Consider the following 27,758-nt stretch of genomic DNA (forward strand, 5'->3'; position numbering starts at 1 on the left):
TAAAGAAATAGTTTTCTTTGGCCATGGAGGGTGGAGTCATCAGATCTCTTTACTCTTCCACTCAAAGCCTCCAGCTCCCCCCTGCCACCCCTCCCCAAGTCTCCTACCTCCTGTAATGGGCACATAGGTGATCCGGAAGCTCTCGACCTGGGCAGTGGGTACCATCCAGCTGACAGTGGCTGAGTTTTCAGTGATGTCTGAGAAAGTGATTTCCTTTGGGGAGCCCATGGCTGTCAAGGAGAAAGCACAGGAGAAACCCAGAAACAGTTAATGACCTTGCTCATCAAGGATCCTTCCAGAATTTCTTTTTCATGAAAACTCAGCCTCTGGTTTACATCCGAGCCAAGCCTTTAGGATGGAGAATGTGGTGATGTGTGGTCAAGTTGGGACTTGATGGGGACAATTGCTCTTTCATTCAGGTACAGGGCCCAGAGCTGTAGAGCTGCCATTTGGTTTCATTCAAGAAGACTGTTCGTACCGCAGCTGATGTCTAAGGCGGTGAGGGTAAGTGAATGGTTTCACAGCTTGGAATATGCCCTCCTTTGATTTTTAGCATTTTTTCAAATCTTTGCTTTTTAGTTCCTTTTATTAAATGATACCAAGACTTGACAGGTGTATGGTTCTTTGCAATTTATAAGGATTAACCCTCATTTAGAAACCACTGTGAAGTTACCATCGTGGCTCAGTGGAAATGAATCTGACTAGCATCCATGAGGACTCAGGTTCGATCCCTGGCCTCGCTCAGTGGGTTAAGGATCTGGCATTGCTGTGAGCCGTGGTGTAGGTCGCAGATGCGGCTCAGATCCTGTGTTGCTATGGCTGTGGCTGTGGCGTAGGCCAGCAGCTACAGCTCCGATTCGACCCCCGAGCCTGGGAACCTCCCTATGTCTCAGGTGTGGCCCTAAAAAAGCCAAAAAAAAAAAAAAAAAAGAAAAGAAAAGCAAGAAGAAACCACTGTGAGGAAGGTGTGATTGTAGCCATTTTACAGAGGGCTAAACTGAGGTTCACTTCTCCAGTGAACATTCTTGTGATGTGACCTTTCTAAGTCCCAGGACTGGTCAGCAGAGCTGAGCACAGCCCTGGGATCCTAGAAATAATGTTCACGTGGAAACCGACCTTGATAAACCCATCCCCAGAACTAGATGGCGGTTCAGAACTCAGAGGAGCAGCCTCAGGCCCATCAGCCAAGCAAACACCCCGTGGACAGCGGGTCTTCCTGCGGGGAAAGCCCCTCCCCGGGGAGAGTTACTCCCCCGCAAACCCAGTTTCCTTTGGCTTTTCTCTGTGTATTTTTTGGCTTAGTTTTTTGCCCTCCTCAGCTGACCATGCTTAACCAGGAAACAATTTTCAGGTCTCCGGGGAGCTCATTTCCTCATCTTTCCCCCTCTACAACCCACGTGGACTATTAAGTTCCTAAATCAACAGCCCACTTGGGGGGAGTTTTTTCTCTCCATTTCTGGCTCTCTTTTCCTGTGGCATGCTCCTGTGACCTGGTGGCCACCCCCAGACTCTGTGGCTCCCTGGGGATCCGCCCTCTCCTTGGAAAGCTTTGGAAACCTCAAGGGCTCTGGAGCCTGGAAGACCTTGATTGTCCCAATACCACAGAGAGGCTGGGTGGGCAACCTCGCAGTTCCCTGCATTTCTGGGCACCTCAACTGTTCCATCCTTCTGGTTGGAAAAGTGATGCCTGCCTTCAGGAACGGTTTGAGGATTAGCAGAGAGAATGGATGTAAAACCCTAGCATAGAATCTGGCACGCATGAGAATTCACTAAACATACTCACTCTCTCCCTCTCTCTCATTTTTTTCTTTCCCATGTGACTCTTTCCTTCATGGGCCACCTGCATTTTAAGGTAGCCCCTAGGAAAGATCTAGATGAAGCCAGCTGAGGAAAAAACCCACTGAGTTATGTACACTCAGGCACTGGGGCTCTCCTGCTGTCAGCGTGGTCCACTCCAACTTCACTCTGACCGTGAACCTCACCGGGGCAGGTCCTGGCACATTTTAGAAAGTATATCTTGTGGCCATAGCTCTCCTCTCTATATCCCGATTTTCTCATCTGCAGAAGGGCAATGTTATCTGCCCTGTCTTAGAAACTGTAAGAATTGGAGCCTTATCTGTCTGCACTCCTGGGGAACATCCTTGATAAAATGACAGCAGAAAGATAGCCATGTGTAGTCTGAAGAATGGCGTGGAATTCAGGGGCCAATGGTAATTTTAGACAACAGACCTTCTTGGGTGTGGAAGGCTATCTGTTACTCTAGCATGTGTCCTTCTGCCATAACTATAGTCTATGAGTCTCCAGCACCACAGGGGAGGAGATGGTCATGGGAGCCAGTCAGACCTATTGAAAAGGCGAGGTCCTGCTGTAGAGCACAGGGAACTCTATCTAGTCACTTGTGGTGGAACATGAAGGAGGATAATGTGAGAAAAGAATACATACATATGTATGACTGGGTCACTTTGCTGTACAGTAGAAATTGACACAACACTGTAAATCAACTATGAAAAAAATACAAATCACTTTGAAAACAAAAGTTGAGGAGACCCAGGAAAGGCAAGACCTTTGTCTTTCCACGTGGACTCTTGGTTTTCAATAAAAGTCCCATTAGGGAGATCTGGAATGCTAAAAGTTTTCAAGGAGGTTGAATAGAGGGCTTCTATCTGTTCTTTGCTTTAAATGTTGCCTCCTCAAATCTGGAGCAAATGTCTTTAATAATGTAGGCATTAACAATCATTTAAAAATTATTCTTTCCCTTCAACATATTTTTATTAAATCCTTAATATATGTGAGTCCTGTGCTAAGCTAAGGGTACAATTATTATAGCCAGTATGATTTAAGAGCAAGGATTTTAGAGTTACACTTGACCTGGGTTGAATTCCATTCTGGTCTTACCAGCTAAAAACACTTTAGCCCTTTAGGTCTCAGTTTGCCCATCCGTGAAATGGGGCTGATCGTGGCACTCACTTGGTCTGTCTACATCATGTGAATCAGTGAGGTGAAGTGTGTCGGTTGCCCTGCTGTATGTAGCATGAAGTGCATACTTTATAACTGGTGGTTATCATCTTTACACTTTATGAGAGTCAGAGCCTAAAGAGCCGGGTTCATTTAGCCGTGTAGACCCACTGACCCAGGTCCCTGGACACAGTGGCGCTGCAGCTCTGTGGTGTGGTTTCAAGTGCATCTGAACTGGAACTGAGTGGCGAGGCTTGGGGGCTGCCTGGCTGGGGAAAGTGAGGTGGGGTAAGAGGGGGCACCTTCAGAGTTGGGAGAAGGGCCACCGACAGGCTTTTTGGATTTGGAGGTGGAAGAGAGTGGCAGAGGTGTATGTTTGGGGGTAGTGATGGGGGAGGTTAAAGAAGGCTTTCAGAGTCCTACCCCGGAGGTGGGCCCTGGGAACCTCCAGCAGAGAATGACGAAGTCATCTTACTCTGTCGTTGGATTTTGAACAATTTTCCATCTAGTCTGGGGCCCCTCCAGGTAGTACACAGAGGCATGTTGGCATAGAACTCCCAGAGGCAGAGGCAAAAGAAGCTCCTGGCAAGCCTGGGCTCCCCAAAGGGGGACCACTGCTATTGTGAAGAAGTGGCTCAAAGCACAGAGGGGCAGAGGAGCCACTGCAAATGCAGAGACTGAAAGAGGAACAAACAGCTCATGGCCTTGGTCAGGACATAAATACATAGGGTATGTGGGATTATCCCTGAGGTCTATTAATAGCCAAGAAGCATAGGCACACCCCAATATGTGGACGAGTGGGTATGTTAACCACTGTGCCAAAAAAAAAAAAAAGAAAAAGAAAAGGTTAGAGAGAGACCATAGATTTATGTCTAATCTTGTCTGCATAGAATATTTCTGCTGTGACACAGAGGAAAGGGGTAAGTAATACTGGCTGCTTCTAGAGAGAGCACCTGGGTGGCAGGGACAAAGGAGAAGAGAGGCTTCACTATGTATCATATCTTTATATCTTTAACTTTTGCATTTCGAACCAAGCAGGCCATTAAAAAAATGCAATTTACACTAAATCACTCAAACATAATACTAACTAATATTGTTGCAATGAGCAAGGACACAAAATACTCGACATTCATGATCCGACATAAACCTCTTGGCTGACCTTTGAGTTGAATTCTGTCAGCCCGACGAGGGGGCAGAGGCTCAGAGGGGAGAGGAGACGTGCTCAGGCTGGCACAGCTGGGAAGAGGTGGAGCAAGGGTCAGACCCCAAGGGGTCGGCCCAGAGGCTGCAGGCTTACGCTCCAGCCACCCCTTCTGCCACTGGGCACTCAGAGTGGGCAGCCTGTCTGCAGGGAGCCAGAGGAGAACTTGCAGCAGCTCTTATAAGGAAGCAGAGGAACAGAACATGGCAGAGCAGGCTTTACAAGGAGGAAGGATGGAAAAGGAGAAGGGACACTATGAAGTGATGAGGTGAATTAGACATCTGCGTGCTCAGGAGCCACCTCTCCTGTCCTTTCCAAGTACCAGAGCACATGTTCCACACACACACACACACACACACACACACGGAGACACACACACACAGGGACACACACACACACACACTCTTCTTTTTGGCTGTGAACTACAAGGCCCCAGAGAAAGAAATCAAAGAAGGAAGGACTATCCTAAAGAACCTTTTCTTTTCTCTTCTTAAAAAAAAAGCCCATGGTTGCTCGGTCTGTTTGTTTTTGCTGTACAACGGCAAGGCCTCTAGAAAAAAAGATCAGCAAAACAAAATCAGTGATCAAAAGTAAACTTTCAAGAGCAGTGTTTATAAACCAAGGTCAAAAGCAGGCTCTGCCTCAGATCTGAAGTTTTTCATGGGAAACCACAGGGAGGAGGAGATAGAACCCGCATCGCGGGGACAGGGTGTCTGTGTTAATAAGAAACAGGGTGTGTCCTCTGACTGAATTGCTGCCTGGATCTCAGTGTTTCCTCCATGGCTACAAATACTGACTGTGATTTCTACAGGTGGCCTCTTGGAGGTTGTTCGGTCCTGAAACTTGGCATCATGAAATACTGCTCTCTGTACAAAGAGGAGAAGGAATTGGCTAGTGTTATGCTCTGTGCCACTCTCAGAGATGGCCAGCATGTATTTTCTTATATTTAATAGTATTAAAATACATTGACTTTTGGGTTCTACCCTAAATCTGGCTGTGTGACCTTAGGCTAATCACTTCATCTTTCTAGGCCTCAGATTCTTCATGCACAAACAGAAGAGTCTGGGCTACATCATTTCTCAGGTCCCTTTACCTCTGCCTGTAGTTTTGTGATTCTTTCCGCTGGTTCCTCTTTGAAGCATCTGTCTCTAGAGAATGCTGTTTCTCTATATCCCTCAGGTACCTGAAAGAAGTCACCCTACTGTTGTAGGTTTTTCCTTTTCTCTGTAAAGAGTCATGCTAGTCTTTGTATTATTATTATAAACAGTAGTGCTATTAACTGTCTTTATTCTCCTTGAAACAACTCTTTTTTTTTTTTTTCTCACTTTTTAGGGCTTCACTCACAGCATATGGAAGTTCCCAGGCTCGGGGTTGAATCAGAGCTACAGCTGCCAGCCTTCCCCACAGCCACAGCAACGCTGGATCTGAGCCATGTCTGCAACCTAAACCACAGCCCACGGCAACCCCGGATCCTTAACCCACTGAGCGAGACCAGGGATTGAACCCACATCCTCATGGTTCCTAGTCGGGTTCATTTCCACTGAGCCACAAAGGGAACTCCAAAACAACTCATGTTGAAAAGGATTTTCATTTCTCCCTCTGGTGCCCGTTTAAGTTGCTGTGAGAACCACATGAAGAGCACCCTGCCCACCTTGCCAGCCTCCTCTTTTTCCCCTCCCGGGCACGGCACTGACTGTTCACACATAGCATTTTGCAAGTGTTCATCTTTGGAGGTGGAGGTCCCGCTTCTCCATTTTTCCCTACATAGTGCAAACATTTGACCAAAGACAAGGGAGTGTATCTCTGGATAAAACACCATAATAGGCACTAGAAAGGATCTTTGGAATTAGAAAAAAAAAAAAAAGATTGTAATAATTGTCTTAATGACAATAATGAAAAATGTTAATAGGTCTCTCCTATTGAGCCCTGGCCATGTGCCAGGCCTGCTGCCATGGGCTTTCCATGAATTATCTCATTTAATCCTCACAACACTGTTAAGTGACAGCATATCCTTTTTGCCTAGAGATTTAGCCAGCGTGTCCCTGGTCACCCAGTCCTAGAATCAAGAGTCCATATTCAAACACAAGCAGGCCTGTGTCCAGAGCTCTTGCAATTTCCCAGCCCTGTGAAAAGAAGAGCAGTGAACTTTCCTCTGTTCTCTCCCATTTATATACGGTACCTGTTGTCGCTATAGCACTGACTGGCTGGGACCGCTTTCCACTGCTTATTCCATAGAGTTCAATTTCGTATTCAGTGGCTTCTCTGAGACCTGTTATATCCCTGGTACGTTCGGGGGCAAGTAGGGTTATTTCCAGTGGCTCAGACTGCTTTTTGGTATCTCTGATTTTGAGAACAAAACTGTCGAAAACCCCTTCATCAGCTGTCCAGGACAGACGGAAACCATCTGGGGTGGCATCTGAAACCAGAAGGTTGTCAACTTCCGGCTCGGCTTCTAGAGGAGGAGAAAGTGGTGGAAGGAGGAGAGAGAACATTATTCACCGGCTCGTGCAACCTTCTCTCCAGCAGGGGTGTCAGTGTGCAGCAGTGCCCCGGCTCTCAGAGATGGAAGCGTCCTGAGATACCGAAAGTCAAATGATTCAACACGAACATGTCTAGTAGATGTAGGAGGTGGGAGGCGGGGGGCGGGGGGAAAGATAGAGTTGACACATTCAATACAAGCCAAGTGGGTGCTTGCATGTGTGAGTTTTGTCTAAAAGCAATTCTATAAATCCACATCTGGACTCAGCAATGGCCCCTCATGCATTACTAAACAAGTTCAAAGCCAGTAACTTGTTTACATTTGCTCTCTGTCTTCCAGTGGCTGAGCGCCCATCTTCGGTGAGACCTTCTTCTTTTCTTTTTGAAAAGACAAATAAACCAGCATTAACGATCTGTGGAGCTGCCTGTGATGATCCTGCTGATTATACTTCTCTTGATCCTGAGGAAAATGGCTTTTAAAATGTTATAAATGTTATGTTCTTTTTTTTTTTTCTTGGAGCTGCTTTACTAAAGAAGGCTCCTACTCTTGACTGGCTTGCTTTTCTGTTAACCATTCAGTAAGTGTTCAGATGGTAGAACTAAGACTCGAAACCTCTTGTGCTACCTACTTTAGACCTGAGGTATTATCTTAGATTGCCTCGACTAGACAAAACTCAATGGCAAGGTACATTTAGAGCTGAGTTTCCCAAAGTGTACTCCGAGCAAACCATTCCTGTTTGATCATCTTCCCCTTTAAAGATATCCATTGTCAAGGAAGTTTGGGAAATAATGTCTGGGTTAGTCTCGCTTGGAGAGAAACATGCACGTTAGGATGTTCCGTAAAGCCTTGTGGTCCAGGGTCCTATTAAACCATGTTTAACTCAGGTTGTATTTGAACTGATGAACTTCTTCATCAGGTCGACCCTTTGAGTGAATATTCTGTAGAGTTAGTCACCTCTAGAAAGACTTTGGGAAACCCAGACTTTGGACTGTTAACAGTTGTTAATGCCGTACTTCTCTAGGAATTGTTAGGGTTGAGAAAATTATGGATTTAGCCTGTTGAAGAATCTCTATGACATTAGTGTTTACCAGTATATGTTCTCCGTTGGTTTTCCAATGACAGTCCCACCTGGTGAGTTTGTCAAGATCACAGATGAGGCTTTGAGATGACAAATGTAGTAAGTGTTTGAAATATACTCGTTGGCATATTTCTTTAGAGAAGGCTGAAATGAAGCTGGGGACCAGCCAGGATGCACACGGAGGAGGGTGTGTGGAGTAAGCACACAAGAGCTACAGACAAGACATAGTCAAAAGGATTCAGGACACCTGGTGGAAAATTTTCGACCTTCTCGTTTCTGGAGTGGGACAAGGGCAGTGCTCGTTAGAGACATAAGACAAGAGGTGGGAGGGGGACGTGAAGAATAGGGCACATCTATGGATTAAGTAGGGGACATGGACAAGGATGTTAAAACCACGGTGATCTCACAGATGGATTACATGGGAGAGAACCAGGAAGAGGAGAAAATGACTCTCTTGAGCCAAAATACCTGTAACAATCTCAGCCCTCAAGGGCTTGGTTTGGTGCCCCTGGGTGAAGCCAGAGACCATAACCTCATAGCCGATGCCGGTTATGAGGCCTCTAAGCTCCAGCTTCCTCTGGGTTCCTGAAAGTGTGAATTCCTGGGGGTCCAGCAGCTTCCCAGCATCCACCACCGTTACTAGGAAGCTGTCAAAGGCATTCTCTGATGCCATCCAGGAAACTGTGAACCCGTAGGGATTAATGTCGGAAATGGTTAGGTTTTCCAGAAGGGGCAGGGCCTCTGAAAGAAGGGAAGGATGAAAATGACTCAGGTTAGCAGCGCTGATTCTGCTGGGAAAGCACAAGTCTCCATGAACACTGATAGATAACCAATTAATCATTAAACCTGTTACATGCACAGAAAATGCATAGTAAGTAAGAGCTTACTGGGTGCCAGGTATATCATCTCCTATAAATCTCTTATAAGGCCTATGAGAGAGATGCTATTCAAGTAAGAAAACTAAGCTTCAAAGAAGTTGATTGACTTGGCCAAAGTCACAGAGCTAGCATGTGATGGAGCAAGGTTTTAGTTGGGTCTGACTTGAGAGGCCATGGGTTTCTTCCCCTATAAAATTGAATACCTTGCCTTGGGTTTAGACCCCTTCGTCTATTTCCCACTAACTTGTGATCTTAAAGGAAGTCAACTTCTTTATCTTATTTTTGTAAATAGACTTCCTTTCTGGTATCCTTCATATGTTTCCATTCCACGTCTGGCGCACATTTTGAATTAAGTAGATTGGGCCAGTTAGTGACATACAACCTCACAAGCTGAGATACAGGGAAGAGGTGAGACTTTTCATGGGTCCAAATGAACAAGTTATGATTATGGTCCAGTAAGGAAGACTGAGATTTGCTATTTCTTTTCCTGTTTGTTTTCCTGGATGAGGTTAGAGATAAGGACATGTCTGGATCTTCAGTAAGTTCTGTCATCATCATTTGTTCACTCATTCACCAAACATATGTGTCTCAGGCACTCTTATTGCATAGATGCCAGGGATCTTTTCACATACTGAGATCCCCCAAAGGAGTGAGCTGTATCAGCACAATTTCTGTTGGTACTTCCCCATGGACAAGGCTTCAGGTCCATTATCCTAGGGAGTCTCACAATGATCTACTGTAAGTAGATATTATTTCCCCTCTTCTCTGCCATGGCAGCAAAGGAAACGAGAGGGCAGTGACTTATCTAAGATCACATATCCGCTAGGTGGCTAAGCTGGGATCCAGCCCAGGTCATCTGCCTCCAAGTTCAATGTTCTTTCCACACCCTAACCCAGAGTCTACTTCAGTGCTGACAAGACCCAAGGCATAAGCAGGATTAGTGGAGAAGGTCCAGGGCCTCCCCTTTAGGAAAACAAAACACAGGAACAGTGAATGTGTTTATTTTTTTTCAGAGGGGCCACGGGGATGGGAATTCCGTGACCAAGGCTGCTTTAGCCGCCTCTTGTTTTAGAGCCTGCTTCCTTCATTGCAGCCAAATGGAAACATTCAAAGAGATAAGTGACCTTAGACTAATGCCCAGAGTCTAATCCATGGCCCATAAAGAAAAATGTTTTAAAAAAGAGATGTTTGGTGACTGACTGAGCGCTTTCACCCACTAAGCAAAGATTTAAGTACTGTTGTGGCTTGGGGTGCCTGTACTTATTTTGAACCACTTGGTATTTGTTTTGAGGATTTTTTTAAAAAATCAAACAAGGATCTCTCCAAAATCATAACTCTATCAAAGATGAAATCACATATACTGTGCTAATAGACTACTTTGTCTGCAAGACAAGGGTCTAGAATTCTGTTGCAGAGCTTTGTTTAGATAAGTGGCGCCTTTCTCTGATAACTGGCCTCCTCGCACTTCCATGCCATCAAAGCAGAGAATTCTGATGAAAAGGAGGGCGTTCAGGCTAATTAGTCCATCAAGGGCTTGTTATTTATAGTCCCTCATGTTCAGTTTTTTTTTTTTTCTTCTCTCTTTTTAAAATATTGTTCTTTGAAAATGCAGTCTTTTCACATCAAGGATTAGCTGAGACAATGCTGTAACTGGATCTAGGATTCCCAAGACCTGCTCTCCCAGCCTCCTTTTCTTCTCTCTGTTCTGTGGGAGGTCCTGCAAGAGGCTACAGGTAAGGGCCTGCTGGGATCTGTGGCCAGCCAGCCATGCTTCCCCTCCTGGGCAGTGGGGCTCTCACGCCATGGATGCTCCCTGCCCTGCCCCCGGAAGGAATTGCCCTGTTCTGCCCCTGAAGACTGTCCGAACAATTGAATTCACATTAGATAACTGGACAGAGAGATAACCACTCTTTGATCTTACATTAAACCATGTCCAGTGTTCTTTTAAAAATCACAGGAAGGTCATGATTGCACGGGTCTGTTGTTTCTATTAGGCCTGTTGCTTATTTTTAGGAATACCACCTTCCTCGTACTGATGGGCGGTCGAGGAAAGCACTGAGCATCTACCACATGCCTCCTGGACGCCAGGCAGTTACATTTCACCAGACCCTTTTAATCCTGAGACAAGGCTGCCTGCGGTGCCTGTGAGTACCCTCTCTTCCTACATGAGGGAGTGGGCTTCAGAGAAGGTAAGGTTTGGTGTATGTAGCTAAAAAGATGTGAGAGAGGATTAGAAACCACACAGGTCTGATTGCAAAATCCTTACTCTTCTAGGAGACCTTGCTGCCTGCAGTTAAATATTTAGTTGAACTTATTCAAATATTTACTTAGATAAACAACAATTCATAGCAGTTTAGACCTTAAGAGAGGCTGGGCTTAATGTGAAAATAAGCCAGCAAAGTTGGTCTCCTAAAAATTATCATGAGTGGAAGGCAGGAGACTTCTCAATATTTTCTGAGGCGTTTCAGGCTAGAGACTTGGTATGTTGACACCATTTTCAGCCTTGGCCATTGACTTAGGATAATTTTAGGAACGGAAATAGAAAACTATTCCCTTATGTAATTCAAAGAGAAATAAGTTGAGTTTTATGAATGGGCAAGGTTTAATTAAAATCGGCTTTATCTACTGTCTTAGGTTGGAGCTTTATTAATCTGTTGTAGATGTCAGCCTTAAGAAGAAGTAACTTTTTTAGAAGAAAACAATGTGTTATTTTATTTCCCGGGCAGGTAGTTTATGGGCTGCTTTACCTAGCATGATATATGGACAAAATTCCTGCTTGTAGGCCATTGCTAGCTTAGAACTCACTCTTCAGCCAGCATCTCCAAACTGTGAATCCAACAGCCTCTAAAACCAGGCACAGAATTCCTTGGCAGCTTTAAACACCTGTCGAGTCTCCTGTCTCCATTTCCTAAGAGTGGCTGTGACAGATCCCCCTCTGCAGTTGTATTTGCTCTCTCTTCACGTAGGAATTTGCATGTGGAACGAAGACCGTGTTTGGGGTTGAATTTCCCTTTGAGAATGCCTAGCCCCTCTCCTCCCTCTCCCCATTTTAGAAATCCGAACAGACAAGCGAGAACCTTTGAGTGAGTACCTGTCACGACAAAGGCAGTGAGGGCTCTGGTGGGGTCCCCAGCCCAGGTGGTCCCTGCCACACTAACGTCATAGCCCGTGTTCTCCAGCAGGCCCGTGACGTGAGCGTGCTGCGCGTCTCCTGAGACCGTGAACTGCTGGGGCTCATGCAGCGAGTGAGAGTCGCTAACATTGATAACGATCTTTGCAAAGGGCCCAGCCTGAGTGGTCCATGACACGTTGAAGCTGTCAGGAGTTATATTGCTAAGGATTAGCGTGCCCAGCTGTGGCTCTGGCTCTGAAGGGGAAGGAACAGGGGCAGAGAGAGAGAGACATGTTATTAGAGGAAGCAGAGGATTTCTTCAGAACGTAGCCATAGAACATGAAAGTATTATAACATTTGCAGAAAGGCAGCGTATGAGGCTGTGTCGCCACCTGCCTTGATTAGCCTGCTAGAGAATATACGGCTTTCTCTGCAGGGGTGGATTCACATTCTTTCTAAGCAGAGACATGACCATTTGCTAGTCATGTGTGAAGAAAAGCAAAGAAGCCATTTCAGCAGTAGATAGAATTAATGCAGGGGTGTATTAAGGTTCCATTTTCTAAGGTTTGTGATGGGACACGAGCTCTGTAAGATGTTCCAAGAAAAGATAGCTTCACACCGTATGGAGTATTATATCTCACCCCAGACATTCACGAAGCATGCTGGCATTTCAGAAGCTCTGCAGTGCCGGTTCTCTAAAGAAACCTACTTAGTTTTGTTTAGTCCAGCATTTCATAACTTAAACCATTTCTGAGGAATAGTCTCTGAACATCTTAAGTTACTGGTGTGCCACTGAGCATGTCTTAGAAAATGCAACTTGGCCGTTGTCCTGATTTAGTCTCCTTTGATCTGTTTGGGTTGCACAGATTAAAGGTTAATACCCACACAAGAGAAATTCTTTGTGGTATTCAGAAACCCAAATGTACGCACCATGGGAAAATCTACATCTTGGCCTAAGTGCTGAAAAGGTGAAAATGGCCTCCTTTTAAAAAGCCCTGGTATATGTAAAAGTTAAAGGAAGACAGAGCTAGACTTTGCATTTTCTTATTATGGAACTCACCTACTGGATCATTTGGAAAGATGGATGCTTCCACTGAGGTTAAGTTTCTCTTGTCCCTTAACATCTAGATAATCAGGGATGAGATCAGCTCACCTTTTTTTTTTTTTGTCTTTTGTTGTTGTTGTTGTTGCTATTTCTTGGGCCGCTCCCTCGGCATATGGAGGTTCCCAGGCTAGGGGTCTAATCGGAGCTGCAGCCACCGGCCTACACCAGAGCCACAGCAACGCGGGATCCGAGCCGCGTCTGCAACCTACACCACAGCTCACGGCGATGCTGGATCCTTAACCCACTGAGCAAGGCCAGGGACCGAACCCGCAACCTCATGGTTCCTAGTCGGATTCCTTAACCACTGCGCCACGACGGGAACTCCTGCTCACTTTTTAATGTAGGGGGCTTACACTGCTTGTTTCAATGGGATGTATATGGTCTGGTCACCTAAATGTACATTTATCAAATAATTGTAACATTAAAATAAGTTCAGCCCAGACCGTATTTTAGAGAGAAGCAATAGTCCTGGAGGATTGAGACCCTAGGATCAGGATTTAGGGTTGGAAAAGGCAGACTGTTTCTTCCAAGGACTTGGGAGTTGTTTTGCTGCAGCTCCCGTGTTTGGAGGACAGAGAACTTTAACTGCTTAACCACAGAGCATAACTCGATGCCATCAAGTCTCTAAGGACAAAGGAATCTGGCTCTGGAGCAGAATATAGCCATAAATAATGGCATGGGATTTCCTCCCTAGCAATTAGTTTGAGAAGATAATGATGCTATAATTTTCAGCTACAGCATTGGCAAATGACTTCAGCCACACAAATAGTGAAATGCTCCTCCAGATGAGGCTCTGTCTGCTTTTCCTTTATATTTTGATGAGGAAGGAATCTCCCGAATTAAGGATATGTATGAGGACTCTTTTCATGCTACCGGCCAGCGGCTGGAATTGCCAACACACTTATCATGCAGAATAAGACCTAGGTTCTTGAGGTCAGCTTAACTTATAGCTGTCTCTCAAGGGATGCAACCAAGCTGAAAAGCGAGATGCAAGAAAAAACTCAGAAGGAGAATGGCAGTTAGGGTCCAGTCAGTGTTCCATGCAAGCTGGGGGTGTTTTTCTCTCACTGCTTCTAATCCTTTGAAACAATTCCTTGACATGCTGTCTGCTTCCAGGAAAGACAGACGTTTTCCAAAACTTAATGCTCTGAATGTTCACCACATGCACCAAGAATTGGATGAGAAGATAGATGAGAGGAAGGCTGATGCTTTGTGACAGATAACAGTAGGATGACAAGACATGCTTGAGAGGGTACATGTCAAAAAAGAGCAGGCGGTTTGTGGGGAACGCAGGCAAATAAAAGTCTCAAGAAGAAGATGAGCCCACTGGGTCCTCTTATGTAGGTCTTGGGATTTGTTTTGAGGTCTCTTTCTCAGCATGCAAGTTGACGCCACTTTTAAACTCTTGGTGGAGGAGAAAAGAAAGTAGGTCCTTCTGACCGAGGAACCAATACCGGCATGCAGACACCCCTTTGAACGTGCCGTAGGCAAACTCTGATTAGAAAGACCACAGGCAAATGATAATGGGAACTGGAAAAGATTATTCAAGATCAGATGAAAGGATGATTTAGAAATCCAACCAAAGCACATCAGGTTAACTCTATACGAACAAGTAGAACAACTCCAGATGTGAGTGGCTATTGAGGAAAAAGAGGTTGACCCAGAAGTTCCTTAATTTGGGGGAGAGTTTTTCTTTTTAAAGCTTTAAAGCTCTGATTTGGGTGGCTCTATCAAATTCGAGAAGGATCCAGAGGAACCAGGAGGATGAAAAATGGGTCGGGGGTGATTTTTTGGAACCCTGTTTAGAGAAAGTTCAATGGAGAGTGAAGAACCCATCGTGGGAAATACCTGTGGTGGCCTGGACGGTCAGGGTCTGAGCACGCTGCCCACCAAGCAGCCCGTGCAGGTGGGCAGTGTAATTAGAAGAAGCTTGGAGGTTGGTGATGACAAGGCTGCGAGACGCCGCAGGCACGGAACGCACTACCGTGTCCTGGAGATGATCAGAATCCCTAACTTCTATAAGAAAGCTATCAAAGGCAGACTCCTGAGCTTTCCATGAGATGGACACACTGCCTGAGGTCATGTTTGAGACAGTGAGGTGGCTAAGGAGAGGTTCGGCTACTAGAGCAAGAAGAAAAAAATATGAAAGCATGTCAATTTAAAACACTCTTAGGGGGTCAGAATCAAAACATGTAAGACTAAATCCATAAAGCTTTAGCCTTTATGCCCTGGTAAAGGGACTTGCCCTTTTTGAAACCCCGCCTGAGTCATGAGAAACAAATACATATGGTGGACTAATTTTCTTCCCTAGGTTTTGGTATACTTTCATCTGGCTGAGGTGAGAAAAAAGTAATTCCGGCTCTCTGCTTTGCCCCTGCACCACGCTGATAACAATCTGTAGTCTCAATAGGATGAATACAGACCCTCCCTCAGCCTTGAGGGACTTAAATGATAGCTAGTTTTGATATTCCGATGTTAATGGCCCCTTTTCTAGAATGTCCCTAGGACATGGGACCCCCTTTTGTGATTCAGAAGAAAAAACTCTGCTGTGTTTAGTCCGCAAATAACGTTCCAGTTTATGATGTCTGGTTTTATCTGTCAAGAGAAGGGATTGTCCATTATGTGCTAGGAAGGCTAATTCGAATGGACTGGGCTCTCTTTTCCAGAATTCATGTAGAATTCTCTTTTGCTGCATTCCAGAGAGTGTCTCTGATGGGGTGCATGTTGCAGATCCCACAGATTTAGTGAGAGCAGCTCACTCTTTAGTTAACCAAGTTCCTTATTTAAACATGCCTGCCCTACTTTTATTTTTGCCATCTACCATTCCCTATTCTGTGAGCAAACCAACACGTTCTCGTCGTTTCTCTCAGAGGTGGCATTAGAATGGGGGTGGGCTCGATGGCATTGCTTCCTCTTCACTCCCCTGATGAATAATCTTTGCCCTGTCTCATCCTTTTCTCAATTCAGTTTCATTAAATCATGAGGTTCTTTGGCTACTATGCTGTCAAAGGCACTAGGAAGACAAAGACAGGTAACCCCAAATGTAATTTTTAGGAGTCCTCTGACTGACGTGGATGTCTTTACAAGTCGAGGACAGCTCTCATTTTGGCGTTTTAGTTACTGATGGGGAGAATTCTTTTCTCCAGATGCGGTGTCGTCACCTGGACCAAACTACGTTTTATGCTGCCCAGGTTCTGGTCAGGGATCAATCAGGAAAGTCACCCTTTGGGCTTCTGCTGGAAAAGAGGTACATTAAATAGCGCTCCCGCCTAGTGTCACGGAACAGTGAGTGCCCCGTGGCCTGTGCTTCCAAGGGCAGAAAGGAGTGGCTTCAACCTGCAAAAGAGACACTGGAGAGAGGGCGTTAGGAGTGGTCAAACGTGCGTGTACCTGTGGTGGCTGTGGCACTGATGGTTTTGCTCTGGATGCCGGGAGCGAGGCCAGAGAGGTAGACAATGAAATCATTACCGGGGCGGAGCCCTGAAACATGGGCAGTTCGTTCAGCACCAGAGATATTATATTCCATCGTCTCCAGGAACCTATTGGAATCAATAATTTCAATGGTAAAGGTCTCGAAGGCCCCCTCGGTAGCTGTCCAGGAGAGACTGAAGCTCTCAGGAGTGACGTCGGAAACACTGAGGTTTCCAATTTCCGGTTCTCCAGCTGAAAAAGGAGGGGTGGGAGAGAAGAAACAAAGAAATGTGCGTTAATCATTGCCCTTGTGTTTTAAGATTGCGGTTGTTAATAGAACCGGAGCCGGGCTGAGAGACCTGACCGTTCATGGTTAGGGCGAAATGAAGCAATGTTAGCCGTCAGTGCCAATGGGAGGAGAGGAAAAGGGGATTTGTTAAAAGAAAAGTACAAAAAGGAAGGTATGGTAGTTAAATTGCCTGGCTCCGGAGCTGCCGCACAGGATCACAGGCTGGCCGAGGGAGCCGGCCTGTGAGGAGACATGCTGAGTGACAGCGGCAGGAACGGCTCTGCCAAAGCCCAGTTGCTTCTGGGAGCCCCACCTCAGGGACGCTGGCCATCGGTCAGAAGATATGCGTGCTGGCAGCTTCCAGTCTCTTGACTTGTACTCAGGGGACCCCAAGTCCTTGGCTCCCTCTGGCAGACACCCTTTGCTTTGAGGGAGCGCCCATCTATTCAAATGATGACTAAGTAATTCTGACACCATCCCTCTCCCAAGGTGGTACCTTGAGGCTTCTGACTTTGTGACTGAAAGGGAGTTGGCAATTTGTCAGTGTAATTCTTGGTATTTCCATCAGACTTCTGATGAGGGCCAGCTGTTCTCCTATTCTGCTAAAATGGCTTGTCCTTTCTTAACTGCTTCTACGTGGACCAAGAAGGCTAGCATCGAATTGCCAACCAAGAGAGCTGAGCCAAGGCAAGGCCGTCAGGCAACCCCGTTCAGCCAAGAAATACCATTTGGTCTCAGAGATGATCCTACCAGTGCTTTTCTGAGCAACAGGAATAAGAAATAGGGTTTGAAAAGCTGGTGTTGTCTCACTGGAGAGTAAGGAGAAAAGCTTCCATCCCAAGAGAGCTGGTGAAACGCAGATCAGATGCAATTATGGCCCTTGCTCCCCACAGACCACCTCTTCTGAAGCAAGAATGTTGCTACCATTATAAAGAAAAAAAAAAAAAAAACATAAAAATACTAAGAACTCCCAAACCACAAGATCTGCAGGAAAGATCAGAAGTGGTGGGTGATTTCTCTGCCTTCTGAGAAAGGCTGGTTGATAGATGTTAGATAAAAGGTCCATCCAGGGCAGCCTCAGCTTCAGTTTGGAGGCATTTCAGGGTCACCCTTCATGTGGCAGTTTTTTGTACTGTATGTTTATCTCACAGAGAGTTACTGAAACGATTGGGGCGAAAATGCAGAGCTACGTTTTTGCTGAAATCAGCTAGACAAACAGGTTTGCACACAAGATTGGGGCAGGCATTTGCAAAACCAGACACAGTCTCTGCTCAACTTCAGACCGATAGAGGCCCATGGAAGGATGGGCTACGGAAACCAGGGCTGCCCTCTCAAACAGGCTCCCGGGAAACACTGAATGTTCTGTCACTGGGGCAGAGCCATGAGGACCCTGTAATGTACCTCCTGGGTCTGGGCTGGGAGTGTGCCATCCAAAGGCCAGCAGTCCGGGGAGCAACTCTTGATTAAAAGAGCAAAAAGGGCATCAGATCTTTGACATTCATAGCCCAGGACATTCTTTGCTTGAAGTGCTGCTGTGTGTACTTCTGCTAATGAATGGCTTTTTCTTTGGTACTGTCTCTAGTCATAATTGGGTGATTTTTTTTTTCTTTTCTTTTTTGGCCTAGCTATTTGCTAATTTGATGTTCTAACAATGACTCAGTATCTGAGAGAATGGCCCAGAGGAGGGTAATTCAGTTCTCTTATTATACTCAGTGCATTTTAAAGAAACATTTAAATTAAAACATTTCTTTTAAATGCAAGAACCATGGTGCCCATACCCTTGAGGGATTCCGGATAGTAAAGCACCATTTCTAACCAGCAAAAAGACCCTCTAAAGTAAATAATCTGTGCTCCACCAGAACTCACATGTGGGAAAGGTCAGCTTTTAGTTAGATCCAAGCAGTGGGGAAGAGAATTAAAACCATCAAGCTGTCTCCTGAACTGGAAAGCCATCATTCAGAAGAGATGCAGCTGTAGGATTGGACAGGTAAGGTCTGGGAGAGGCTAGAGGTCTGAAAAGGCAGCATTCATTCCTGACACGTCAAAGGCATTTGGACCAAGGCACAGCTGGTAGGGAGGTCTCTGAACATGCAAGGTCAGCAGCTAATGGGCGCATGGAAAGGCTTTAGATTCGGGCAGAAGCTGACTCCTTGCACCATCTCTGGAAGAGAAAGCTTCATGGACAGGGAGAGGAAGGTACCTGTGGAGGCCTCAGCAGAGAGCCCTGGTGTCCTATAGCTCCGGATCACCCCATAGATGGTGACTCTATAGGGGGTGGCGGCCTTGAGGCCCGAAACATCCACAGCCCGCAGGCCACCGGGCACCGTGAGGTTCTGAACTGCTTCCACCCTGTTGGCCTCCTGCACCTGAATGACAAAGTGCTCATAGGCCTGGTCAGCCGCGGTCCAGTTGAGTTTGAGGCCATCCCAGCCAGCCTCAGTTACGACTAAGTCTCCCAGCTGGGGGAGCTCCGCTGAAGAAGGACAGAGAGGAGTTTGTCAGTCTTGCAAACCCCAAACAAGGAAACCAAACGTCCCACAGCCCAGCTCTAGGGAAGGGAGAAAGGGCCAAGAGGTTTTCTTGGGTTTGTGTGTGTGTGGACATTCTGGGTCTAGGGGACTTTGCAGTGTGAACTGCAGTGGTCTGACCACAGCTTTCTTCAGGAGTTGAAGATGGGGAGAAAGGGGAAGGAAACATGTACATCCTTCATTCTTGAGATGGCAGTGCCATCAGGACCACCGATGACCCACCGGAAGGTCTCTGAGGATCATGAATGACCAGCACCTAAGGAGCCCATGGAAAAGATGAGATTGCAGGTCGGGGTAAGGGAAGTAGGGACTGGCTACAATTACAGGCTTTGGAGGCAGGCTTTGGGCCTTGGTTAGAATTCCAGCACCAGTGTTTGCTAGCTGTATAATCTTGGGCATGTCACCCCGCTCATCTCTGAGCCTTGTTCTCTTCACCTTTAATTAGAGATAACAGTACCATTAAATTGGAAAGTGTAATGACTGAATGATAATATTTATGAACTTCTGCATTTCTACCTGACATATATACCTGACAGCACACCTAACACATAGTGAGGGCTCGATAGTAGCAGCCTAACAGATACACACTTGCTCCTCAGTATCCTTGGGGGACTGGCCCCAGGGCCCCCACGGATAACATACCCAAGGTGCATGTACAAGGCTGTACTATTTGCATGCCACCTATACAGTGCCGTCTCATGTATACTTTAAATCATCTCTAGACTACTGATAATACCTAATGCAATATAAATGCTACGTATATAGTCACCAACACGTGGCAAATTCAAGTTTTGTCTTTGGAGATAGATTGCTGGGATCATTTTCCTAATATTTTTGATCCGTGGTTGGTTGAATCTGTGAAAGTGGAACCTGCAGATGCTGAGAGCTGACAGTATATCATTTTGTTGATGTTTCCCCTTGGAACTTCTCGGTCATGTCTTGGGAGGGAAGTTCTGGAATTCACTTCATTACTGGATGTTGGAGAGATCATTTCATTGCTGGCCACAGGCTCTCTGACTGTGTGTATGAAGCACATACAAAATCAGGTTTGGACAAGTCTGATGTTTTATCTCTGGACTTTCTCTCAGGTTTTAGGGATCAGACGTTCCATACTGGATTCTTGGCTTGGCACTTTCCCTCCCACCTTCTGATAGCATTTTGTGTCTGAAAGAAGAATGTCTGCCTCACAAAGCAAGGCCTTTTGTGTGAACTGTCTACTCTTAATTAAAAGTGATTGTGTTTTGCTCAGCACATGGTGCAGAGCAGGGCCCACTATTCATTTTTCTACAATGTAGAAAGGAATTTTAATGTAGTCACTGCTGATTTAGAAGGTTTGGGTTCCAGATATGGAAAAACTCACTGCTTAGTGGAATCCTGCTCAGGGTGAAATGCAATCTCCCAGCTTCTCTTTTTAAGGCTGAAGTGGCCATGGATTTGAAGTCAGACAAGAAAGTACCTGCTGAATTTCAGCCAAAAAAGGTATGGGGTACTTGTTCTCCGGTATTCCCAGGATTCAGTGCCCAAGGAGAGTTTGGGCAGACTTGACCTTTTGAAGGGTCTGTAGTCAAACTGTGTTCCGCATAGAATTGGTCCTTTTATGGAAGAAATGGGTTGGGGACATGGATATAGGCAGCCCTCCTTCCCAGATCACCAAGAACATAACATCTGTTCATCTGTCTGTTATATTGTGGGGTTCCTTGTAAGATTTCATGTGCAAAAGGAATTCTGCTTCTAAAAACACGTTTACAAGCCACAGATGTAGATCATTAGCATCCTGCTCCCAGATCCATGTGTCTCAAAGGCCCCTTTTGCTCTTGTTTGGTTTGATAATATTCCAGGAAACACAGGCCACTGATAATCTGGCCAGTTTAGGTGTCTCGCGACATTACTTTTCTTATGTGGGGAATTGTGAGTAGTTTCTAGCAAGGACCAAATTTATTTGGTATAGATGAGCAAGAAAAACAATTCATTTGATTAAGTCATTTGAGTGGCATTTTCAAAACACAGCATGTGAAGAGACGGGCATGGGCTTAGGGCCCAGCATAAAACCCCTACTCCCCCACACCAGGCCCATTTTCCCATGGCCCTTTTTAAAGTTGTTTCTAGAAACCTCATGACCAGCACGGCGTTTTCTGTAACAGATGGAGTTACATATTTTCAGGGGACAAATTCAGATGAATTGTTTTTCCTCTCCAAACTGAATCAAAAACTTTGAAGTCGAATGTGACTGTCCTTTTTTGGGAATCGCCCTGCCTTGAGGAGCTGTTAAGAAGAGAGAGAGAGAGAGAGACCTGGCTAATGTCAGTAGGGGACTATAGATCCTTTCAGAGGTTATTCTGTGGAAGTCTGACCACCAGATGGGTGGCAGTTAGTGACTCGGAGGCCACTAATGGTAAGATATCTCTAGAAAGTTCTGACCTTATTCTTGTGTCACAGCCCTACAGTTTATGCTGTTTGTATTATGATATGTTGCTCTCTGATCAATTTTTCTATTTGCCATTGAAAATTTACTACATATGGGTGCTTCGCTAAGTACCTCCATTCATTATCTCACTTATTGCTCATGACCGTGCTCTGAGGTAGGAGTATTATCTCTGATTAGAAGATGAGACAAGAAGGCTCAGAGGTGTAACATGAGATTGTCAAGAACACTCAGCCAGTAAGTTGGAATTCCAGCCCGGACCTTCCCGAATTAGAGCTTGTGATCACACTGCCTGCCAGCAGCTTGGAGATAAGGCTGACACATGGGGACTTTTCTCTCTTCCAATGACAGTCATGTCCCTGGACTGGGAGGAGGGTCGTATACCTGTGGTGACCTCCACGGCCTGGGGTGGACTTCTGTGGCCCCTGACCTCGCCATGCAGGGTGATTGTGTAAGGAGTACCAGCCCGGAGGCCTGGGATTTCCATGGAGCGCTGGCTGCCAGGAACCGTGAGGCTGTGAGCTTCTTTGGCCTGGTCAGCCTCCTGGACCTCAATGACATACTGCTCATAGATCCCTTCTGGGCTGGTCCAGTCCAGTCTGAGGGCATCCCAGCTAACCTCCGTCACCGTGAGGTTCCCCAGATCTGGAACCTCCTCTGCATAAGGACACAGAGTTGTTGAGTTACTAAAAAAGGCAGTTGCGCACTGAGATTCAGGTGAGATGGCATTTTGGCCATGGTTGGGATGAGTTGTCTGGTTGGTGTTGACTGCAGATGCATGACTTACAGCAGGTGCTGAGCACACTCTATTTGTTGGCACTAAAGCCAGGGCTTTTCTCGTCAGTCTTTGGAAATGAAAGACAGTTCTGCAAATTGTTCACAACTTCTGTTCTTGACACACAAATGGGGCTTTGAGGAGTCTTTGGTGTGTCCTTTTTTATTTTGTCTTTTTAGGGGTGCACCCGAGGCATATGAAAGTTCCCAGGCTAGGGGTTGAATCGGAGCTGTAGCTGCTGGCCTACACCACAGCAACGTGGGATCCAAGCCACATCTGCAACCTACACCATAACTCATGGCAATGCCAGATCCTTAACCCACTAAGCAGGACCAGGTATCAAACCCGCATCCTCATGGATACCAGTCAGTTCATTACCACTGAGCCATGACGGGAACTCCCTGGTGTGTTCTTACAATGTGCTTAGATCAGTGTTTTGTTTTGCTTTTTTCTTCCCATTCACAGAGTGTGCCTTCCAACTTTTTAGAGATTATGCCTGAAACTTGCTTGGAAAGAAAAGTCACTTCTTAATTTATGTAGAAGAAGAGGAGGTGGAATTTTCCATGGAGTTGGCTGCCATGCTAAGACTAGGACTTGGCCACATAAGGGGCAGGCCATTTGGAGGGAAGCAGGCCTGACTCATCAGTATTCCCCACAGTGGTGGGGGCTGAACCCAGTTCAGAGCAGGGCAGGGCCTTGATCTCTCCTGAGCAGAGAGAGTGGGAGCAAGCAAATGAATGAACTTGTCCAGAATACCTGTCAGGACTTCAACAGAGAGAGGGACTGTGCTGAAGTCCCGCGTGAGCCCACGGATGGTGATGCTATAGTGAGTGCCTGCTTTGAGCCCAGGCAGGTCCACGGACCTCAGTCCTCCTGGGACAGTGAGGTTCTCGGCTGCCTCCGCCGTGTCCGTCTCCTGCACCTGAATGAGAAACTGCTCATAGGCTCCTTCCGGAGCTGTCCAGTTGAGTTGGAGGGCATCCCAGCCCACCTGGGACACCGTGACCTCTCCCAAGTGGGGAGTTTCTCCTGGAGGAGGACAAAAAACTAGTTTAATGATCCTGGGATTCCTCAACCAAAGAACAGGCTTTATATTACTTTTTTTAGTACGTGACTTTCTTTAGATAAACATGCATCACGCAGCTTCCTAAGTTTGAGAAACGGAGCCAAGAGGGTGAGCTGTGGGAACACATTTGTGATCTTATTAAGGCATCGCCCTGACTTCCAACAGGCAGGGAGATTATTGTTACTATCTTTGATTTACCATTTTTCCTTTAAATATAATGCCTTAACATCCCTTACCAGGAGGGAGCCTGTTTGTGAAGCCAAAGGCCCCTGCTGTTGGGGCTGTGCGTACAGTTCCCAGCCTCACCCCAAGGGGCATGCATGGTTCACAGGGGGTGCAGTGTGAAAGCTGCCCCAGGAGTCGTGAAGCCTGATTTCTTCCCGTGATTAGGCACCCTAGGGCTATAACTTGGGGTTTTCAGGGTCTATTTAAAAGTGAGTTGCATCTGATCATCCTTGGGCAGTTTCCTGTTGGGAAAAACAGAAGCTATAGACAGAAAGAGAAGAGGTACCTGTGGAGGCCTCAGCAGAGAGCACTGGTGTCCTATAGCCCTGGATCACCCCATAGATGGTGACTCTATAGGGGGTGGCGGCCTTGAGGCCCGGAACATCCACAGCCCGCAGGCCACCGGGCACCGTGAGGTTCTGAGCTGCTTCCACCCCGTTGGCCTCCTGCACCTGAATGACAAAGTGCTCATAGGCCTGGTCAGCTGTGGTCCAGTTGAGTTTGAGGCCATCCCAGCCAGCCTCAGTGACGGTGAGGTTTTCCAGTTCAGGGATGCGGTCTGAATAATGAAGAGATGGGGTCAGTTACACCAATCCTAAAATGCTTTCTGTCTGGAAACTCAGAGGGCAGACTCACTGCCGATGCTGGGAGACCCTGGAGGCCTTGGTGCTTCTTCGTTCCCCTCGCTGCATCCAGGAACAAACGCTGACAGAAAAATCAATAGCATGCTTGTTTTGCCTTGTGGCATGTTTGGGTTTGTCTTTCGAAAATGATGTTTTTCTATTGACCAGTGTCCTGTGGGTTTAGAAAAACGCTGCACGTCTGTGTAAGTAATGCTCCCTGCTGCAGTTTCCACTTTGGAAAGTCTCTCATCTTAAGGGTGAGATCATAAGGATCAGCCCCCAGCTCTTTGCACAATTCCTGGTCGGAGCCTTCCAACCTTCTATATTTTACGAAAATCGGCTCCTCTTAGATTCCCTTCCCTTTTGTGCTTCCCCCATCTCCCCTGGAAGGTCTGTTTTACTGTCTCTTTATGTTGAGATTTTTGCTAGTTTCTGCGGCTCAAATCCATTTACATAACCCCCTTCAGAAAGACCAGAGACAAATGAACACAGGACAGGTAAGGCTGACCTGAGGAAGGCGCCGAGTCTTTGCAGACCGTCGTCCCTCCTTAGAAAGAAGAACCGAAGCCCTGGGAGAAACTGCTTATTAAGCTCCATTAAAACCAGATGTGCTGCCTTCATTCCTCTCTACAATGAGCAAAGCACAGAACGCGCGCTTGTCTGAATATGCCTGCAGGTGATAACGTGGCCAGCACTGAGCCTAAGTGGACTCTGTATCACGGAGGAAGAAAGGACCTTCTCTGGAAATAGATTTACAAACAACAGAGTAAGACGTGCCTTGAGCTCATTTAAGTAGAACAGATTGTTTCCCTATATATACTTCACACTGGCTGCTAATTTCAAGTGAGCCTTGGGTGTCTACTAAAAAAGACTTCTCCCTTGAAAATCTTAGCTTGCAGTTGGATCGATGATATGCTTTCAGAGGGGAGAATGTTTCTCTTCAAGAATCTATTCGATTCAGACTTTTCCATGTTCTGGGAACTGTTCTTCCTAATTGTTCTGTGTTGGCAAAGCTTACACTCCTTTAAATCTTGTTTGATCTGGACTAGGGGTCTGCCAACTGTGGTCTAAGTGCCCAGTCCAGCCTGCTGCCTATTTTGGTAATCAGTGAGCTAACAACTGTTTTTATTGTTTTTAATGGTTGGAAAAGTCCAAAGAAGAATACAATGAAAATCTATGAAATTCAAATTTTGATGTCATAAATCAAGTTTCATTGGAATGCAGCCATGCTTGTCACTTACGTATTGTTAATGGCTACCGATGTGCTGCAGTGGCACATTGAGACAGAAACTGTGGGACTGAAAAGTTTAAAATATTACTTCATAGCCCTTTGCAGAAAAGGCTTTCAGGGAGTTCCCGTTGTGGTGAAGTGGTTAACCAATCTGACTAGGAACCATGAGGTTGCGGGTTCGATCCCTTGCCTTGCTCAGTGGGTTAAGGATCCGGTGTTGCCGTGAGCTGTGGTGTAGGTCGCAGATGTAGCTGGGATCCTGCGTTGCTGTGGCCCTGACGTAGGCTGGTGGCTACAGCTCCGATTCTACCCCTAGCCTGGGAACCTCCATGTGCCACGAGAGCGGCCCAAGAAATGACAAAAAAAAAAAAAAAAAAAAAGAAAAGAAAAGGCTTTCAAACCCTGACCTTGACCTTCCATCTACAGACTTTTCATGTAACTCAAATCCATATCCTGGAGCCCTCACCCAAGACCCCATCGCAGTTCTTAACCACACAGACATGGCCTAGGTGAGAAGGAGAGGCCCCCAAGCTCAAAGTGATGTGTCCAGTTTTGGGGAAAGAAAGGGCAAAAGGTCAGACATCCTTTTACGCAGTGGCCCTTGTGAGCCAGGAGCAGTGCTCCACATATATCAAGTGTTTTCCTGACCTTGGGATATTAGCACAAGTAACTCTGGAGCATGGCCTTTTCAAATATCCCTGCAGTCCTCAAGCATAAAGAGACATGGGACGGAAACCTATCTAAGCAAAACTGTAAAGTTAAGGAAACCAGTCCTGCAGCCCAGAAACTCTCCTTCTTAACCCACTTTCCTCTTCTCTCCTCCTCCTGTCAAGAGTGCTTGTCAAGAACTTAGCTGACATTGACACTGACACCCTAAGTCAGTGTTTCCTCTCCAGGTAACTGCCTTTCAAGCTCTCTCTAATTATGACATAATTTTTGTTTTCTTCTATGAAAGAAGAAGTTTCAGGTACTAGGGTGCAACGGGGGCGGGGGGAGAATTATCTAACTGGGAGGGGGGAGGGTTTCATATTGCCTGTTAGGCTGTTGTAGTAAAGATGGGTGGAGAGGGGAGAGAAGCAGAGCTGCGTTAGAAAATGTCTTTTCCTCATGAGAACCATCTTTTCTCTTAGGTGAGAGTGTAATTTTCATATAATGTCATGTTGCTCGGTAAATGGTACTCATCACGGTGATGACAGTACCGTGACTCTGCCAAAATTTTTGGCTGTTCTTCCCCTTTTTTTGAGGGGGAGAGGATAGGCAAATCAAGAAAAGAAAACATCGGTTTACGTTTAATGCTGTGACTGTGACCTCTGTTGGGTGGCTGCTATTGGTACCCACCCAAAAGCCATCACTAAGCAAGTGCTAGTCAGATGACTAAAAGGGGTAACTTCAATGAATAAAATCAGTAGGAAAATTAAAAGGAGGTGGGTAAGAATTATGAAAAGAGAGGGAATGATGGTAGGAATACAAAAGCAGCAGACAACAGCTGAGAGGGAGACTGCGAGGCTTCCTATAAATGCGGACTCTGCATTTCAACAGCAAATGACACGCTCGTGGGCTCACTGCCCCAGAAGCCCAGTGTTGCCATTGTACCGTTCCACACTGAATTTCTTGGCCTTTCTTTATGAAAAGGCTGTTGTCTTTTTCTTACAGCTGTGCGCTGGCATCTACCCTCTGAACAATGTCAGTGGGCCTGGGAAATCAGAATTTCAGAATCCCTGTTCTGTGCTCATGGTGGGTTGACCAGCTGGCCTGGAGGAATTCCTGGCTGAGCCAACTTTCAGTCTTTAGATTTCCACCGTCTTGTAGATGATAATTACCAAGTGCTGACTGATAAGAAATCCACTTTCAGTGTTCACTGGTGGGAGAGAGAGTGATTCTCCAGTACAGCGCAATGGCCGGTGTCGAGCCTGCGGATTCCCAAGTGTACATTAAAGAACTCTGATTTCAAATTGTAAAGTTAAGACAATTGAAATTAAAAGCCTTGCCTGCCTTGAAACTTTTCAGTGACTCAACACTGTCAAGAATGAAACCCAAGGCCCTTAGCCTGACATTCCCTGCCCTTTGTGATGGTCCTGATGATGTCTGTAACCTTGGTCAAGGTCAGTGTCAGGAGCAAGGCTGGAGCAGCAAGAAGTGAGTCAGGACAGGGCATCACTGTAGACTGGGTGACGGAGGGGTCTTTTGAGATGACCCTTGAATGAAATCAGGCAGATGTTGTGTGAAAACCTGGGGTAAGAGTGGTAGCTGGGCAGGGGGAGTAGCTTGTGCAGAGGTCCTAAGGTGGGAGCAGGCTTGGCATCCTTAAGGAACAGCAAGAAGGCCAGGGTGACCACAGTGAAATGAGCAAAGGGACCTGTGGTGGGAGTGAAGTCAGAGC

General features: G+C 46.2%; 1 protein-coding gene across 9 annotated transcripts in view; it reads right to left on the minus strand.

The window, feature by feature from the left end:
- Positions 1-27,758, minus strand: part of TNC (tenascin C) — a 97,812-nt gene that overhangs the window by 21,284 nt on the left and 48,770 nt on the right. For 2 of the 9 annotated variants that reach the window (XM_047768251.1, XM_047768252.1), the window contains 9 exons: positions 23,811-24,083; positions 22,990-23,262; positions 21,843-22,115; positions 18,709-18,981; positions 16,199-16,471; positions 11,683-11,958; positions 8,182-8,454; positions 6,336-6,608; positions 108-230 (listed from right to left, as the gene is read on the minus strand). In XM_047768251.1, the coding sequence (XP_047624207.1) occupies positions 108-230; positions 6,336-6,608; positions 8,182-8,454; positions 11,683-11,958; positions 16,199-16,471; positions 18,709-18,981; positions 21,843-22,115; positions 22,990-23,262; positions 23,811-24,083 (2,310 nt within the window). The remainder of the gene's footprint in view (positions 1-107; positions 231-6,335; positions 6,609-8,181; positions 8,455-11,682; positions 11,959-16,198; positions 16,472-18,708; positions 18,982-21,842; positions 22,116-22,989; positions 23,263-23,810; positions 24,084-27,758) is intronic. The other 7 variants (XM_047768253.1, XM_047768254.1, XM_047768255.1 and 4 more) reach the window with 7 other exon arrangements.

This window comes from Phacochoerus africanus, chromosome 2 (genome assembly GCF_016906955.1).
Source record: "Phacochoerus africanus isolate WHEZ1 chromosome 2, ROS_Pafr_v1, whole genome shotgun sequence".
In the NCBI taxonomy this organism is placed as follows: Eukaryota; Metazoa; Chordata; class Mammalia; order Artiodactyla; family Suidae; genus Phacochoerus; species Phacochoerus africanus.